Source organism: Sus scrofa, chromosome 8 (assembly GCF_054392235.1).
Source record: "Sus scrofa isolate SSC_HxYL_T2T_F1_AM1 chromosome 8, Sscrofa_HxYL_maternal_Yorkshire_Landrace_v2.0, whole genome shotgun sequence".
Classification (NCBI taxonomy): Eukaryota; Metazoa; Chordata; class Mammalia; order Artiodactyla; family Suidae; genus Sus; species Sus scrofa.
In genome coordinates, this window is record NC_139390.1 from 11,182,807 (window position 1) to 11,197,803 (window position 14,997).

Below are 14,997 nucleotides of genomic sequence, written 5' to 3' on the forward strand. Positions count from 1 at the left end.
TTTAACAGCACATCGAAATGAAAAGGTGGCCCCAAAAGCACATGATTTAAAACGATTTAAATGCAAGTGTAGGTCCTAGGCTCTGAAAAGATGCTGAATGACAACAAAAGTGATTGTAGCAGAGCCAACACAGACGCTGAATGTGCTTTGGGTTAATTTTACTCAAGCGCATCAAGCTACATTAAAACACTGTTTTATATAAAGTATGATATGGACGTGTCTGTACTGATACATTAAAAATCGTGAGTAGATGTGATTATTTTATCTACGCCCCAGAACGTTACATATTCAAGTTGCTCCAAATTCTTTTATTTCTTCTAATCTTATTGGGAATAGGGAAAATTATATTATATTTAGGCATATGTGTGAAGACACTAGGCCCATCACTTTAAGTATATTTTAATTTTTAAAGGTCTACGAAAACGCATGCTGCTTCCTTTTTCCCTTTCAAAGCTCAATTCATCACATGCAGAGAACAAACTAGTGGAGGTGGAAAGGGAAGGGGGACGGGCAACATCAGGGCTGTGGATTACGTGGTACAAACCATTACGCATAAAATAAACTACAAGTATCCATTGTGCAGCAGAGGAAGTATGGCCAACGGTTCATAAAAGGTACACTGAAACTGTCAAAATAAAATTAAAATTAAAAAAAGAAAAAAATCTGAAAAAAAAAAGGCTGAATTCATTCTGATATGTTTCATCCAATCAACGGCAGAGAAGCCTCGAGAAGGGTCTCCGGTTCTTCCTGCCCCCCACCCCCGCCACAGCCATCCCAGTGGGGAGACAGGGTATCCCACCTCTGAAGGCGGACGGAGGGTCCCAGCCCCCGGATACCTGATGGGTGAGCCCATGCTTAGCCCTCCCCAAGCTGTCCCAGTGATCCTGCCCTGGCGCCAGGTCACGCTCGTCACCTGATCAGGATTGATGCTGACGTTCACAAGGCCTAGACTGCTCCTGATGTCATTACAGGTGGTTTGCACTGGATCCGCATGGCACGTGGAGTCAGAGAGGGTTTGCTCCAAGCCCCTTCTCACGTCACTCAGGTTGTGGCCAAGTTGTGTCAGTGACTGTTTCGTGTCCATTAAGTTAAGGTTCGCTTGGACCAGGGATTCTCTGAGCGTTTTCAATTCTGTAGGAACACAGCCCGCTTCAGAACAGAGGCTCCCACTAGGCTGGCAGATGGAAAAACCCCTTCTCATCTACAACAGTGCCCTAAAGGGACTGGAGATGAACTTGCACTTGACCGTGAAAGGCAACCAGCTGCCAGGGCCAGTCTGAGAGGGGACCACAGGGGTGCTGCTGGCCTCCTCCACCTCTGCAGCTACTTCAATCAGCTCAGCTTCCCCAGCCGGGGGTTCTTTCGAGTAAGCAGGGGCAAGTATGAACCCAGGAATGTGGCTGGAGCTTGAGGGAGCAGCAGCCACGGGAAGAGGGGTGGCTGGCCCTAGCCTTGCCCGGCCTTAAAGAGGTCAGCTCAGCATCTTCAATCCCAAGCAGTTTCAACTCACACACAAACTGATCACCCAGCAGATTTCAGCCCTGAATATTCCAAGAGCTGGAATTAGACACGGCAACAGTTAAGATCACAAGTTGGGATGCAGGCAAGTCTAGGTACAGATCTCAGCTTTGCTACCTGCTGGGTAACTGGATGCCGGTTCCCGAACATTCTTTCGGCAATTTCTCCATCTGCAAATGGTGACACCACCACAGAATGTGGGGATCAGAATGACCAGATGGAAATTCCTCAATGGCAGTGAGTCCACGTGTTTTACTGTGGAAGCCCCACGGCCTAGGACTGTGTATAACATTCTTCGACTAGGAAAACCCTCATAATTGTCTGCTCCCCTGACTTCTCTGGGATATAGAAACCCACATTCATGACTAGGGAGGTGGCAAATGACAGCTCTTTTCTACAGTGACTTAAAATCAGAGCAGTACATAAATACAATAAAATTCTTTAAAAAATCACAGCAGTAAAAGATGTGAAATTGAAATTAGAGGGCATTGCTTTTCTTCTAAGCAAATAAGTCTTCTGGGCTCATAAAACAGATGGCAGGACATCAGGCTACAACTGGGTGTTGCTAGGAAAAATGTGAAAGCCCTTCAAGCCTGGTTTCCCTAATCTTCCCTGCAACCGAATAAAACTCAGGGCTAAAACCACACACACACACACACACACACACACACACACACACACACACAAACACACTTTCATGGCCAACAGTAGTGTGAGGTCTCACCTCAGTTCTTCTACTCCGTTAGAGCACCTGTGGCAAACTCATCTCTTGGGACCTCGCTTTGCTCATCTGTAAATTAGGAAGTGACTGGGTCGTCTCCTGGTTGCTAGGAGAGTCTGTGATTCTAGACTGTGCCTTAGCAGGTTTGCTCCTACAGATGGCACTACCCATATCATCCAAGATGGCACACCAACTTAGCTTTGAGGACTTACTCTGAGCCCCAGGAGGTTTCCAGGATTGGACTATCTAACCCTTCTTTCCAGATTCTATCACCTTATCTGAAAAGAAAAATCGTAGAGTCCTCTTCAAATAATCTCTTCTCTTGAATTTTGGTCCGGTCATATCGTACCAATAGTTGAGACTACAGTAATCATGAAGACTTTATTAAAGAGTCTCTCTGGGCCTCAGATTCTCCTCTTTTCCACTCACCTCCTAGGATTATCAGCAAAGCGTGGAGCTAGTACCCAGCTCATGCTAGAGGCTCGATAAATATCAACCATAGGGAAATGAGAAGCAAAGAATACAGCTGCATCCAGAACCACGTAACGGAACACAAAAGAGCCTCCCCGAATATAACTCATATCACACCTCACAGTTTAATGTTCTGTGGTTTAATCTCTCATAGCCCCTTCCACTTGGACTTCAAGCTAAGTTATACTAAGGCAAGAAATATTGCATTGTGATGATCATTGCACAACTCCAGGTGTGATAAATTCATTGAGCAATGAAAAAAAAAAAGGCAAGAAATAAACAACAACAATAAAAAATGATGGATGATAAAATGAATTGATGGCCCAGAAAACATGGGTCCGATTAGGTACCATGTGCAGAACTTCAGGGCTGTGCGTACTATCCTGTCGGGTCCCAAGAAGGATTCAGAATTAACAAACACATGTGTTTCCCAAAGGCGTCGACACATTTTATAAAAAGTCTACGGGGTTATAACTCTGGGAGTCATTCCTAGCCCACCAACATCACATCTATTACGAATCTGAAGTCAGTGGAAAGATATTTGAGAGTCTCAGTTTTTAGCTAATTTACATTTTACCAGCTCATAGCACATTTCCCTTAGAGGCCCTGGCCTGCAGCTCAAATATACTTTGCACAAATCCATTTGCATGTTTCTCCTTTCTCCAAAGGCCACTAGACACATAAGGCTGCAGAGAATTTTTAGCAAAAATTGGGCCAAAGCAGTTTATTAAGTATATTTTAAGATGCCTGGAACACCAGAGGCTAAACGTTTAACTCATTCAGGCTGGGCTTTAAAATATATGTATAAAACTTCAATAATACAGGATGTACTAAAAAGAATAATAAAATCTGTTTTAATTGACTTCCATCCAGATAGAATTGGAATGCAAACATTAAAAACTGGGCAAAACGTGGGGGGAGAAACGGTACAGGTCAACCACATTGCCTGGTTCAGATACCTTGGGGCAGCATTTACCTCTGCATCATTTTGGAGCAGGAAGCGATCTTGGCAGACTGATATTCCAAATGCACTGACGCATGAGGGATCTGGGGTGCAGAGGTGCCTCCCATCACCCTGTGGTCACATCAGCTCTTAAACTCCAGATTCCTACCTCCTCTTTCAAAGTTACACTGTGCTGTGTTGCCGTGGACGACACAGAAGCAGCCTACATCTTAGCACACCTGCATGTACCCAAATACCATCCACTATGCTCCAGGCAGCATCAGCTTTAGAGCCAGACCAGGCTCTGAATCCCAACTCCACCACTTCCCAGCTACCGCATCTGGGACAAGTTTCATGACCTCTGAGCCTCGCTGTCTTAACTTGGTAACAATGGAGGTTAACCATCCCCACCCCCAGAGTTCCTGTGAGCACTGACTGATATATACAAGAAAAGTGCCTGGTACGTGGCAGTGGCACGTGGCAGACCCTCAACACTCCACAGCTTTCTAAATTGTACTTCATGGCCCATCATTTCTACAAACTTGCTTTGATGGATGTTGCTGGGCTGACATCTCAGGAGCCATGTCACCTCTTTCACGCTGTAGCAGAGTCCCACCTGCAGCTGAAGGAGTGGGCCTTGACTGCCCCCCAGCCAACCCATTCCCCCTACGTAGCACTGGTTCAGAGCTGGTCATGGGACCTTGGACGACACAACTGGAGGGAAACTGGTTGAACAGGAGGGCCAGTGTGACTAGAGTCAGCCCTCTTTCAACTGCAAGGCACATCTGCATTAGGATGATGCAGACATGGTAGAGAACAGCTGGATGGAAAGAATCTCAGCACTGGATCAAGCCTCACCTGAAGCTAGTTTCAGTTGCATGAGCGAATAATCTACTTAGCTGAAAGTCAGACAGAGATAGGGACTTTCTGTATGAATCAGGTTCCTCAAAAATGTTTTACTCTCTTACTATTCTTAAATTTTATTTATAAATTTTATTTATAAGAAGATGAAAGAGATGACTGGAGAGATTTGACTATAAAAGTTTACAGAGTCAGCCCAAAGGATTTTTAATCCATTGGTCAAGTGCAAACACTGGAAGCTGCAATGAGGGGACCTAAGGGACCATTGGCAAGAGGGATGCTGAGGGCAGTGGGGAGGGAAGGCATTTTCTGTGGCCACTGGCACGAGTGATGAACTCTCGAGATGAAGGAGTAAGGAGCCACCAGGCCCGCCCTCTTTTCATAGTTCTGTTCCTGCCAGTTGAGAAATATTTCCTGCTGAGACACAGGATCGGGCGAGGTGGGGAGGGGTAGCTATGGAAGGAAAAGGTCTCTGTGGAAGAAGTCCGGGCGTCACTGTCATTCCTGCAACAGAAATGCTCAAATAGCAAGTGACAAAGTAGTCACTAAGGTTCTTCATTCAGGGAGTTCCTGTTGTGGTGCAGCAGGAACGAATCCGACTAGTATCCATGAGGATGTGGGTTCCATCCCTGGCCTTGCTTAGTGGGTTGGGGATCCCGTGTTGCCGGGAGTTGTGGTGTAGGTCGCAGATGTGGCTCAGATCCTACGTTGCGGTGGCTGTGGTGTAGGCTGACAGCCGTAGCTCCAATTCAACCCCTAGCCTGGGAAGTTCCATATGCCACGGGTACGGCCCTAAAAAGCAAAAAAAAAAAAAAGATTATTCATTCAACTTTAATGACAAGCCAGAGCTCCTTGTTTCTGACGTAATCAGGTTACCTGGATAAACATGAACTATGTGAGGTGACATCAGGGGTTCTTAACCTGGGGTCTGTGGAAGGAATTCAAAGGGATGTGTGCGCTTGGAAGAAAAAAGTCAAACTAAACCAAACTCACATCTATAGTTCCACTAGGCTCTCCTTACACTTTAGCCTTTGATTCTCTTGTGAAGGTGGACAGTGGATCTCTGTTGGTGCTGCTGAACGTCACTAAAGAAATCAGAAATTTTTTTTTTTTTTTTTGCTTTTTTTAAAGGGTCACACCCACGGCACATGGAGGTTCCCAGGCTAGGGGTCTAATCAGAGCTACAGCTGCCGGCCTCAGCAATGCCAGATCTGAGCCTCGTCTTCGACCTACCCCAGAGCTCACGGCAACACTGGATCCTTAACCCACTGATCGAGGCCAGGGATCGAATCCACGACCTCATGGTTCGTAGTCAGATTCGTTTCCGCTGCGCCACCATGGGAATTCCAGAAGTATTTTCATGTAATGTTCAGTGTTGGCCGATACCTGGCAGTGTTGTGTCTGTTCATCATTACTTTGAAATTATGGCCGTTATCAGACCCTCTCCTAGAAACTATTAATGGGCTTAATGAACAAGCCCATATTATTCTATTGTAAATTCACTTATTTTTATTTATTTAATTTTTTTGTCTTTTTAAGTCTGCACCTGAGGCATTTGGAGGTTCTCAGGCGAGGGGTCTAATCAGAGCTCTTGCTCCTAGCCTACGCCACAAACACAGCCACACCAGACCCAAGCCACGTCTGCGACCTACACTGCAGCTCACGGCAATGCCAGATCCTTAACCCACTGAGTGAGGCCAGGGATCGAACCTGCATCCTCATGGATACTAGTCGGATTTGTTTCTGCTGAGCCATGACAGGAACTCTGAAAGTTCACTTTTTAAGTGTTTTGATATTTCATCCCAATTGGTCTCTTTTATGATCTTGTATCTTTCATGTTACGCATTGACAAACATTCTGGGGAAATGTCCACAGAATTGGCCAGTCCACAGAACCAAAAGGGTTAGGAGGCCCTGATTTAAATCTCTGCTGTACCAGGGGCAGGCGGTCCTCCTTGGGCAGAACAGATAATAGCTGTCTGCGCTTCACAGAGATGAGTCTATCATGAGCACTGTCTTGGTGAGAGACAGACCCCCCCACCCCACCCCCGTAACCACTTGATGTTTAAGCCCAAATTCCTACATGCCTGGTCAAGGAGCAGCACCTTTTGGGTTGTTGTTGTTGTTGTTGTTGTTGTTTCATTTAAAGGGGACTTAGTTTATGTAGACTGGATTTTCAAATGACCAAGCAAGAAAGACCTGCCAACTTTGGGGTGAAATTTGTTCTCCCTAATGAGCTCCTCGCAGCCTGCCGGTGCCATGAAGCACACCCATGCAGCCGCCTGGAGGAGTGCCCCTAGGGCAGGAGGAAGCTCTCCAAAGTGGGTCCCTCCCTGCTCCTTGGAACCCTGTGTCAGCAAAGGTCACTGCCTAGTTACACAAGACGAGGTGTTTCTAATCTCTTTCGGGTTTGTTCTAAAGCAGAGAAGTAAGAGTCCATCAGTAAGCACTAGAGAAGAAAAGCATCCGATTTCACCAAAGAGTGTAGATTCCAAGCTCTGGGCCTGTCACGTGACTTTTATCTGCACCATGGGGCTCCTCACAGCTCCCAGGGACCTCCTCAGGGGCATTATGATGCTCACACGGTATAGACTTTAAAAGATGTTTTACCAACCACAAAATCCCACACACACATCAGGCAGGGTCTTCTCACCTACAGAGGGATTGTGAGGTGGGAGGCAGTGCCAAAGATGAAAAGTGATTTTTTGGCACCGTTGGTTGGGTGATCATTTGGGAAGAAGGCTTGCGGGATCAGGGACTCCTCGGGTGCCAACCTATGACAACTGCTCCCAGGTGAAAAAAACTGTCAACACCCACGGAACAAGAGTCCTTGGCAATGCCCCCCTCCCCAGAGATGAGGCTCAAAGCAAGCCTTGGAACCTGCCCTCCAAAATCCTTTTTTGTTGTGTTTCAGCACAGATGCAAAACTGGAAGGAGGATTTGGGGGAAGCCCACCTTCCTGTGAGTAGAGGGGCCCCCCACCTCCCAGATGAGGGACATCCTGGCTTTGGTGTAAAAAGGGGCTGAAATCAAGGAGAGTGGTTTTCACTGTTTCAAACATCTTTTTAAGAGAGAAAGGTCCACTCTTTAATCTTTAAGCAGCGCTTAACTACCCTCCTTATGGAGACCCTGCCAAGTCTTTCCTTGGCTCATTGTCTGACTAATGCCATTTAATTCTCAATAAAGGACAGTGACACATGGGTTTGGGGCCATCTCTTGGCCATGATCACAAAGAGTTCATTCTGGGTCGTAAATGTGGTTATTGGAGGAAAGACATGCAATGCTCAGTTGTAAGAAAATGTACTAATTAACAGGAAGAAGAGGTTACACTCCCTGGACACTGAGCTCATTATCTAAAACGATGCCCCGATTAGCCCACTGTGTTATCATCCCTGTGAACTTATTCTTTCACTCATTATTTTTCAACTCTATAGTTTTAAAGCTTTCAGGTTTTAAAGACGACCAGATCCCCGATTCAACAGCTCTTTTTACCTTCTTTCTTATGCTTTAACTTTAGTGAGACGAGGATGTATGTTAATCAATATTGTATTTAATGTGATACGTTCCTCTTTTCCCCAAAGAAGATGCTGATTAATCCAAAGGTCTATACAATATATGCTGCCTTAAAATCAAGGAGTATCACAATCTGATAAGGAGTCACACAGAGCATGGCGTATATTGACTAGGGAATCAGAAGCTTTTCATTCTCCTACTTTTCCCTGTGCTGGAGCCTGGAGACAGTTTAGGAAAACAGCTGTCACTGTGGGATGTCCACTGAATTAGTTATCTATTGCTGCTGGATGGATTACTCCCAAAGTCAGCATCTTAAAACTGTGAAGGTTGGTGTTCCTGCTGTGGCTCAATGGTAACGAACCCATGATAATCCACGAACCTGGCCTCGTTCAGTGGGTTAAGGATCCAGTGTTGCTGTGAGCTGCAGTGTGGGTGGCAGATGCAGCTCAGATCTGGCGTTGCTATGACTGGTGAGACCAGTGGCTGCAGCTCTGATTCCACCCTAGCCTGGGAGTTTCCATATGCCGCAAGCGCGGCCCTAAATAGACAGAAAACAAACAAACAACTGCAAAGGTTTATGATCTCACACAGTTACTGAGGGTCATACATGTGGGATTGGCTCAGCGCAGTGGTTGGGCTCAGGGTCTTTCCTGCAGTTTAGGCTGCAGTCACGCTGTCAGCTGCGGCTGCGTCCATCAGAGGACTGACTGGGGCTGGAGGATCAGCCTCCTCGGTCACCGACGTGACTGGCAGAGGCCTCAGTTCCTCACAGGGTGGGCAAGGAAGGAAGGAAGGACCCCTCCCCAGCCCATCTCCTTCCCTGAGAAATACGGTTAATGGACAGAAGCAAAATTAAGCACAAGCTGAAGATTTATTTCACCTGAGTTCAAATGTATTCGTTGCAGGCTTGGGCAACTGGTATACACTAATAATATCCCTGTAAGGATTAAAAACAAGAAAACCTTTTTTTTTATTGTTTTTTTTTTTTCCCTCCATCTATCTTTCTTTATTCAGATACCACTGAGCCTCTGCTGTGACTGGCAAAGATTCAACCATAGGGGTAAGGCTCATTCTTAAGACAGGCCTTGCTGTTTTGTTTTATTTTATTATTTTATTGTATTCTTTGTCTTTCTAGGGCGACATATGGAGGTTCTCAGGCTAGGGGTCTAATCGGAGCTGTAGCCACCAGCCTACGCCAGAGCCACGGCAACGCGGGATCTGAGCCACATCTGTGACCTACACCACAGCTCACAGCAATGCCAGATCCTTAACCCACTGAGCAGGGCCAGGGATCCAACCTGCATCCTCATGGATTCTACTCAGGTTTGTGAACTACTGGGCCATGATGGGAACTCCCAGGAACCCAATTTTTCTGGATAGAGGTAATCTATACATTAGATGAAGAAGGTTCTGAGGCCTTTCAGGCAGAGGAAGTGCATGCCGTTCAGGACGACACATTGCAGGGTTTCCATCAGAGTGAACACTGAGATCCGTGGCTGGAGTGGAAAGTGGGGTGTTGGCAGAAGAGACTGAAAGATGGGCCAGGGTCAGACATGGAAGAAAGGGGGGGAAGAGAAGTATCGAGTGGGGGAGAAGGAAGGGGGGGAGAGGAAGGGGGGAGAGGAAGGAGGGAGAGGAAGGAGGGAGGGGAGGGGAGGGGAGGGGAGGAAGGGGGGGGCACTAAGGCCTCACACCAGCTAATTCTCAGGGAGAACGAGGAAAGGGCAAGGGAGCCCGGCGGCTGAGCCTTGGTCACCCTCGGCAGTGCTTACCTTCACCAATGGCCATGGCGTCATCCAGCATAGGGATCAACTTAGGTTTGAGCTGTTGATAAATTCTGCTTCCCAGCAACACTTTAATATCTACATTCAAAGAAGCGTAAGGGCTGAGAGGGTGGGTTCTCTCCTTTTCCTCTTCCCTCGCCGTCTCTCCCCGAGGCAGGGTTTCCTTGCCTGGTTTAGTCCCTCCGGCCGGGACATGCCACTGTCCCCTGGAGGCCCCGCGCAGGCGCGGACTCGCGCAGGGAGTCCCCCTGGCACGCGGCCACGCCCCCTCCAGCTGCCCCTGGCAGAGCCGGGGTCTCTGTCCTGGGAAGGCTTCCTCGTCTTGATCCGTAGCCTTGTGCATCCCTGATCTGCCCAGCTGGACTAGGGGTTCTGAACCCTGGTTCTCTCGAGATTCGGGACCAGGTCACTCTTTGCTGTGGGGACTGTTCTGTGCTTTGCAGGATATTTCAGCCGCATCCCTGGCCTATACCAATGGGCCAGACCCGATTGGGACACCGAAAATGCCTCCAGATGTTGCCAGATGTTGTCTTGAGGGCAAAACAGCGCCTGGTTGCTAACCACGGAGCTGGGCTGTGTGTGAGCTCCCCATGGGCCCCCGGGGACGTGCACCACCCACCCCTCTATCCCAGAAGCCAAGGTCTCTCTGGAGGCCCCGTTTCCAGTCGGACCTGACAGAGACCCATTTCCTCTCTCACGTGGGGCATGAGGAGGAGGCACCTGTGAGGAAAGGACAGCCAGAGCATCCTTTCAGTAAATGCTAGGGTTTAACCACTGAGTAACAAACAGCACACTGTAATAACGCTGGGGAAATACTGTTTTGCTTTCTTCCTATGTTCACACCCAACCTGCAGAAACGGCATACGTCATTTCTTAGTCCGTGTTTTGTGACAGGTGGCCATGCTATCTTCCAGCCAAAATGAACAAACAAATTCCAGGCAACTTTAAATTTTACTCACTGTCCAGGTCCGAGAACACCCGTTCCTTAGTGGTGGTATACTGCTCTGCTATATAGTCGATTTGCTAAACAAAAAAAAAAAAAAAAAAAAAAAAAAAAAAAGAGAGAGAAAGAGAGAGAGAGAGAAAGAGAGAGATTTAACATCCAAAAACTGTCCTGAATCATAGCATTTTTAAAAGAGAGCAAGTTCTTAGAGATATTTCTATTTTCTGACTCCCAGACTTGTTAACAACACACCAAGGCTTGAGTTGTCCTTGTGGCTCAGTGGGTTATGAACCCAACTAGGGTCCATGAGGTTGTGGGTTCAATCCCTGGCCTCACTCAGTGGGTTAAGGATCCGGCGTTGCCGTGAGCTGTGGTGTAGTTGCAGACATGGCTCGGATCCCAAGTTGCTGTGTCTTTGGCATAGGGCAGCGGCTACAGCTCCGATTAGACCTCTACCCTGGGAACCTCCATATGCCATGGTGCGGCCCTAGAAAAGATTAAAAAAAAAAAAAAGGAGTTCCCGTCGTGGCGCAGTGGTTAACGAATCCGACTAGGAACCATGAGGTTGCGGGTTCGATCCCTGCCCTTGCTCAGTGGGTTCACGATCCGGCGTTGCCGTGAGCTGTGGTGTAGGTTGCAGACGCGGCTCGGATCCCGCGTTGCTGTGGCTCTGGCGTAGGCTGGTGGCTACAGCTCCGATTGGACCCCTAGCCTGGGAACCTCCATATGCCGCGGGAGCGGCCCAAGAAATAGCAACAATAACAACAACAAAAAGACAAAAAAAAAAAAAAAAAAAAAAAGAAGTATGATTTATTATTTCTCATTGCAGACTGGCCGTGGGCATCACCTGGCTGGAGACAGATGGACCCCACTCTCTTCATGGTCTCTCCTCCCAAGTGGCCGGCCTGGGTGTTTTCACATAGTGGTCCCTCCAGCAAGAGGACCAGAGGGGACACTGTCAGGTCTCCGGAAGCCTAAGGTCAAACCTAGCACAAGGTCATGTCTGCTGCATTCTTTCATCAAAGCAGGTTACAGATGCAGCCCAGATTTGAGGGAGTTGAAAACAGATCCACCTCCTGAAGGGAGGAACTACAAAGAATTCAAGGCCATGTGAAATCTACCATCCTAGGATCATTTTATTTAGAAGCTATTATTGGCCTCTGCTGGGGCCACTTATCCTGCCTCCTACTGTGTCCTAGTGGACCTATTTCCTCACCTCTGCCACACTGGCTGTTATCATTTTTAAATAAAATACCTATTTCCAGTCTTCTCAGTGAAAAAGTACATCATTATTTAATTTTTGTATTTCTCTAATTACTAGAATAAGGTTAAATATCTCATGATTTCAAGGCCAGTTATATCTCCTCTGTAAATCAACTACTGACATTCTCTGCCCAATTTTTTTATAGGTTTGTTAGCGCTCTTTCATCTATTTTCAACCAAATGAATTCCCCCAGTCATAACACTTTACTCTCTTGCCAAGATTATGAAAGCAGTCCCCAAGTTCACAGCCATGGTTGTGAAGTGTTTAACTTCACCAGCTTTTTAAGAAAAGTATTTTATTTTGGCCTCCTTAGAGTGATGGGTAAAAAAATATTAGGAATGTTCACTTACAAATTGGGGAAATGAAGCATTTCCCTTTCTCCATGGGCAAGAAAACTATGAATAAAATTAGCTTCTATAATCTCAATATTAAAAAATTCCTACACTTGGAGTTCCTGTTGTGGCTCGGCAGGGTAACAACCCGACTCGCATCCAGGAGGACGAGGGTTGAACCCTGGCCTCGCTCAATGGATTAAGGATCCAGCATTGTCAAAAGCTGCAGTGTAGGCTGCAGACACAGCTTGGATCTGGGGTTGCTGTGGTTGTGGCAGAGGCCAGCAGCTGCAGCTCTGATTCCACCTCTAGACCAGGAACTTCCATATGCTGCAGGTGTAGCTGTAAAAAGAAAAAATAACAATAATTAAAAATAAAAAATTCCTGCACTCTTTGCCAACCACATAGTTTAAAACTAATACTATATTTAATGTGTTGGCATTTTTTTAGACCATACTAAACTTGGAAGAACACATCCTTGCGTGAGGAGGCCGTGGGTTCTTGCAGGCTCTTATTAGTGATTTAATAGGATGGCATCCTTCTTCTCTCTGAATGTTGCCACCTGGAATTCAGCATCATCTGTTTGAGCTGGTTTCTGCTGAAAGGTTTATAAAAATGTTCTGAATAAGCAAGCTATCAATGTGCTTCTATGATATAGAAAAAAGTGCCTGCAGGACGCCCTCTCCCCTTTTCCCAAGGACAAGTTTGGTGTGTGTGTGTGTGTGCGCTTCCCAAGGAATTTTACACACCTATACAGAATGAGCAAATAAATGTTTATAAAACCAAAAGGTTTCATGACCAGAGTAACCGCAAGCAAACATGGGGGAGTTAATGACAGCGCCAAAAAAGAATGGACGGTGGTACCACAATTTTTCTTTCTAAAAAAATACAAGACCCTTAAAAGGGTGAAGCACTTTTGTAAGAAGAGCTACAGGTTTACGTTATACTTTAATAAAATAAAGTGTAATAAACTGAAATGCAATAAAAACACCGATCTTGAAATTATGCTTCATACTCTTTTGAAAATTACTTGCCAGGCCTTTATGCCTTCATCTGTGAAGTTAAAAGATAACACTTGTCTACACTGATTACTGGGTTTCTAGACGGTCCAAATGAGATTCCAACCAAACACACACAGGACATGTGAAAGGCCCCAGACACAAAGCATCATGGGATACACAGACTGGTCCTTACCTCCGGAGTTGTATTCAGGAACGTCCTCAAATCCTTGAAATTACTTTCTGACAATTTCCAAGTCTTCCCGATGTGAGTCCTCATGTGTTGATTTGCCACAAAACCATAGATGATACCGATGCTGCAGGAAGAGCAAAGAAGGGAAATCATTTACCGTGGAAGCCACGGCCCTGTGGCCGGGAGCAGAGCAGCCCCCCAGCCCGGAGGAGAAGCTCTTCTGTGCAGAGGCCCCTCCTCCCCAGCCCCCTGCAGCCTTCCTGCCCCCATCCCCCAATCCACCCACCCACCACCCAACGTGGGCCACAGGACTCAGTCCACTCAGAAAGACACACATCCGTTCGGGACACACAGTTCGGTTAAACATGAGTCTTACAAATGAACAATGTTCACATAAGTTGTAGGAGAAACAGAAGTTACAAAGGTCAAAAGGCAGGGTGTGGAATACAGCCCCACTTCTGTACAGATGCTCAATTCAGGCTCACAGCCTCCTCTCGGTGCAGAGGCGTGGATGCGCACACATGCTTGCGTACCTCCGCTCCCCTCAAGGAGACTCTAAGGAAAAATACTAAAGTGACAAGAAGAGTTTGGGCTTTCTAAGGTTTGGGGTTAATCTAAGGGTTTTCATTAGCGATTGCATTGTCCGGGTTGAAAAGAACATGGCTTACTTTAGCACCGAAATGGGACATGAGAAGCTACCATCCATAGACTACAGGCTATGTCATCCCATTTTATATGAAGTACAAAACCAAGCAAAATGATGGCGCTCTGAGTCAGTGCTTATACGTGGAGGAGGGGTGGGTAGCGACATAGTGTATTCACTTCATGGAAATTCATACATACGTTCTCATGATGCGAACAATTTTCTCCACTAAACATACTTCCACAGAGAGTTTAAAAAAACACTGCATGAAAAGCTACTCTACATGAAAATTAAAAAAAAAAAAAAACAAAACACTTTTTTTGAGCCAGTCTACATTTAATCATTTTAAGGGCCCTTAAGGTTGACCAGTTACTAACAATCCCTTGACTAAATTAATTTGACTAACTGGTTTGTTTTGTGTCAAAGCCTTAAAACATTAAAATGTTACATTGAAAATTGCTAATCGCTGAGTTCCTGTTGCGGCTCAACGGGTTAAGAACTGGATTAGTATCCACAAGGATGCCGGTTCGATCCCTAGCCCTGCTCCATAGGTTAAGGATCCAGCACTGCCCCAAGCTGTGGCACAGATCACAGATGTGGCTTGGATCTGGCATTGCTGCGGCTGTGGTATAGGCCAGCAGCTGCAGCTCTGATTCGACCCCTAGCCTGGGAACTTCCATATGCTGCAAGTGGGGCCCTAAAAAATAAATAACTAAATAATAAAAAATGTAAAAATTGCTAATTGCCAAGGCCCTGTTGGATTTAACCACTAGATGGCAGCAAGCAACTACATAAACTCAGAACACACCCCTAG

At 46.4% G+C, this 14,997-nt stretch overlaps 1 protein-coding gene across 50 annotated transcripts in view; it reads right to left on the minus strand.

Annotated features, from left to right (window-relative positions):
• The window catches only part of PROM1 (prominin 1), a 132,058-nt gene that overhangs the window by 36,205 nt on the left and 80,856 nt on the right, over positions 1-14,997 (minus strand). For 40 of the 50 annotated variants that reach the window (XM_084971576.1, XM_084971561.1, XM_084971581.1 and 37 more), the window contains 4 exons: positions 13,544-13,664; positions 10,770-10,833; positions 9,799-9,888; positions 914-1,131 (listed from right to left, as the gene is read on the minus strand). In XM_084971576.1, the coding sequence (XP_084827702.1) occupies positions 914-1,131; positions 9,799-9,888; positions 10,770-10,833; positions 13,544-13,664 (493 nt within the window). The remainder of the gene's footprint in view (positions 1-913; positions 1,132-9,798; positions 9,889-10,769; positions 10,834-13,543; positions 13,665-14,997) is intronic. The other 10 variants (XM_084971593.1, XM_084971592.1, XM_084971595.1 and 7 more) reach the window with 1 other exon arrangement.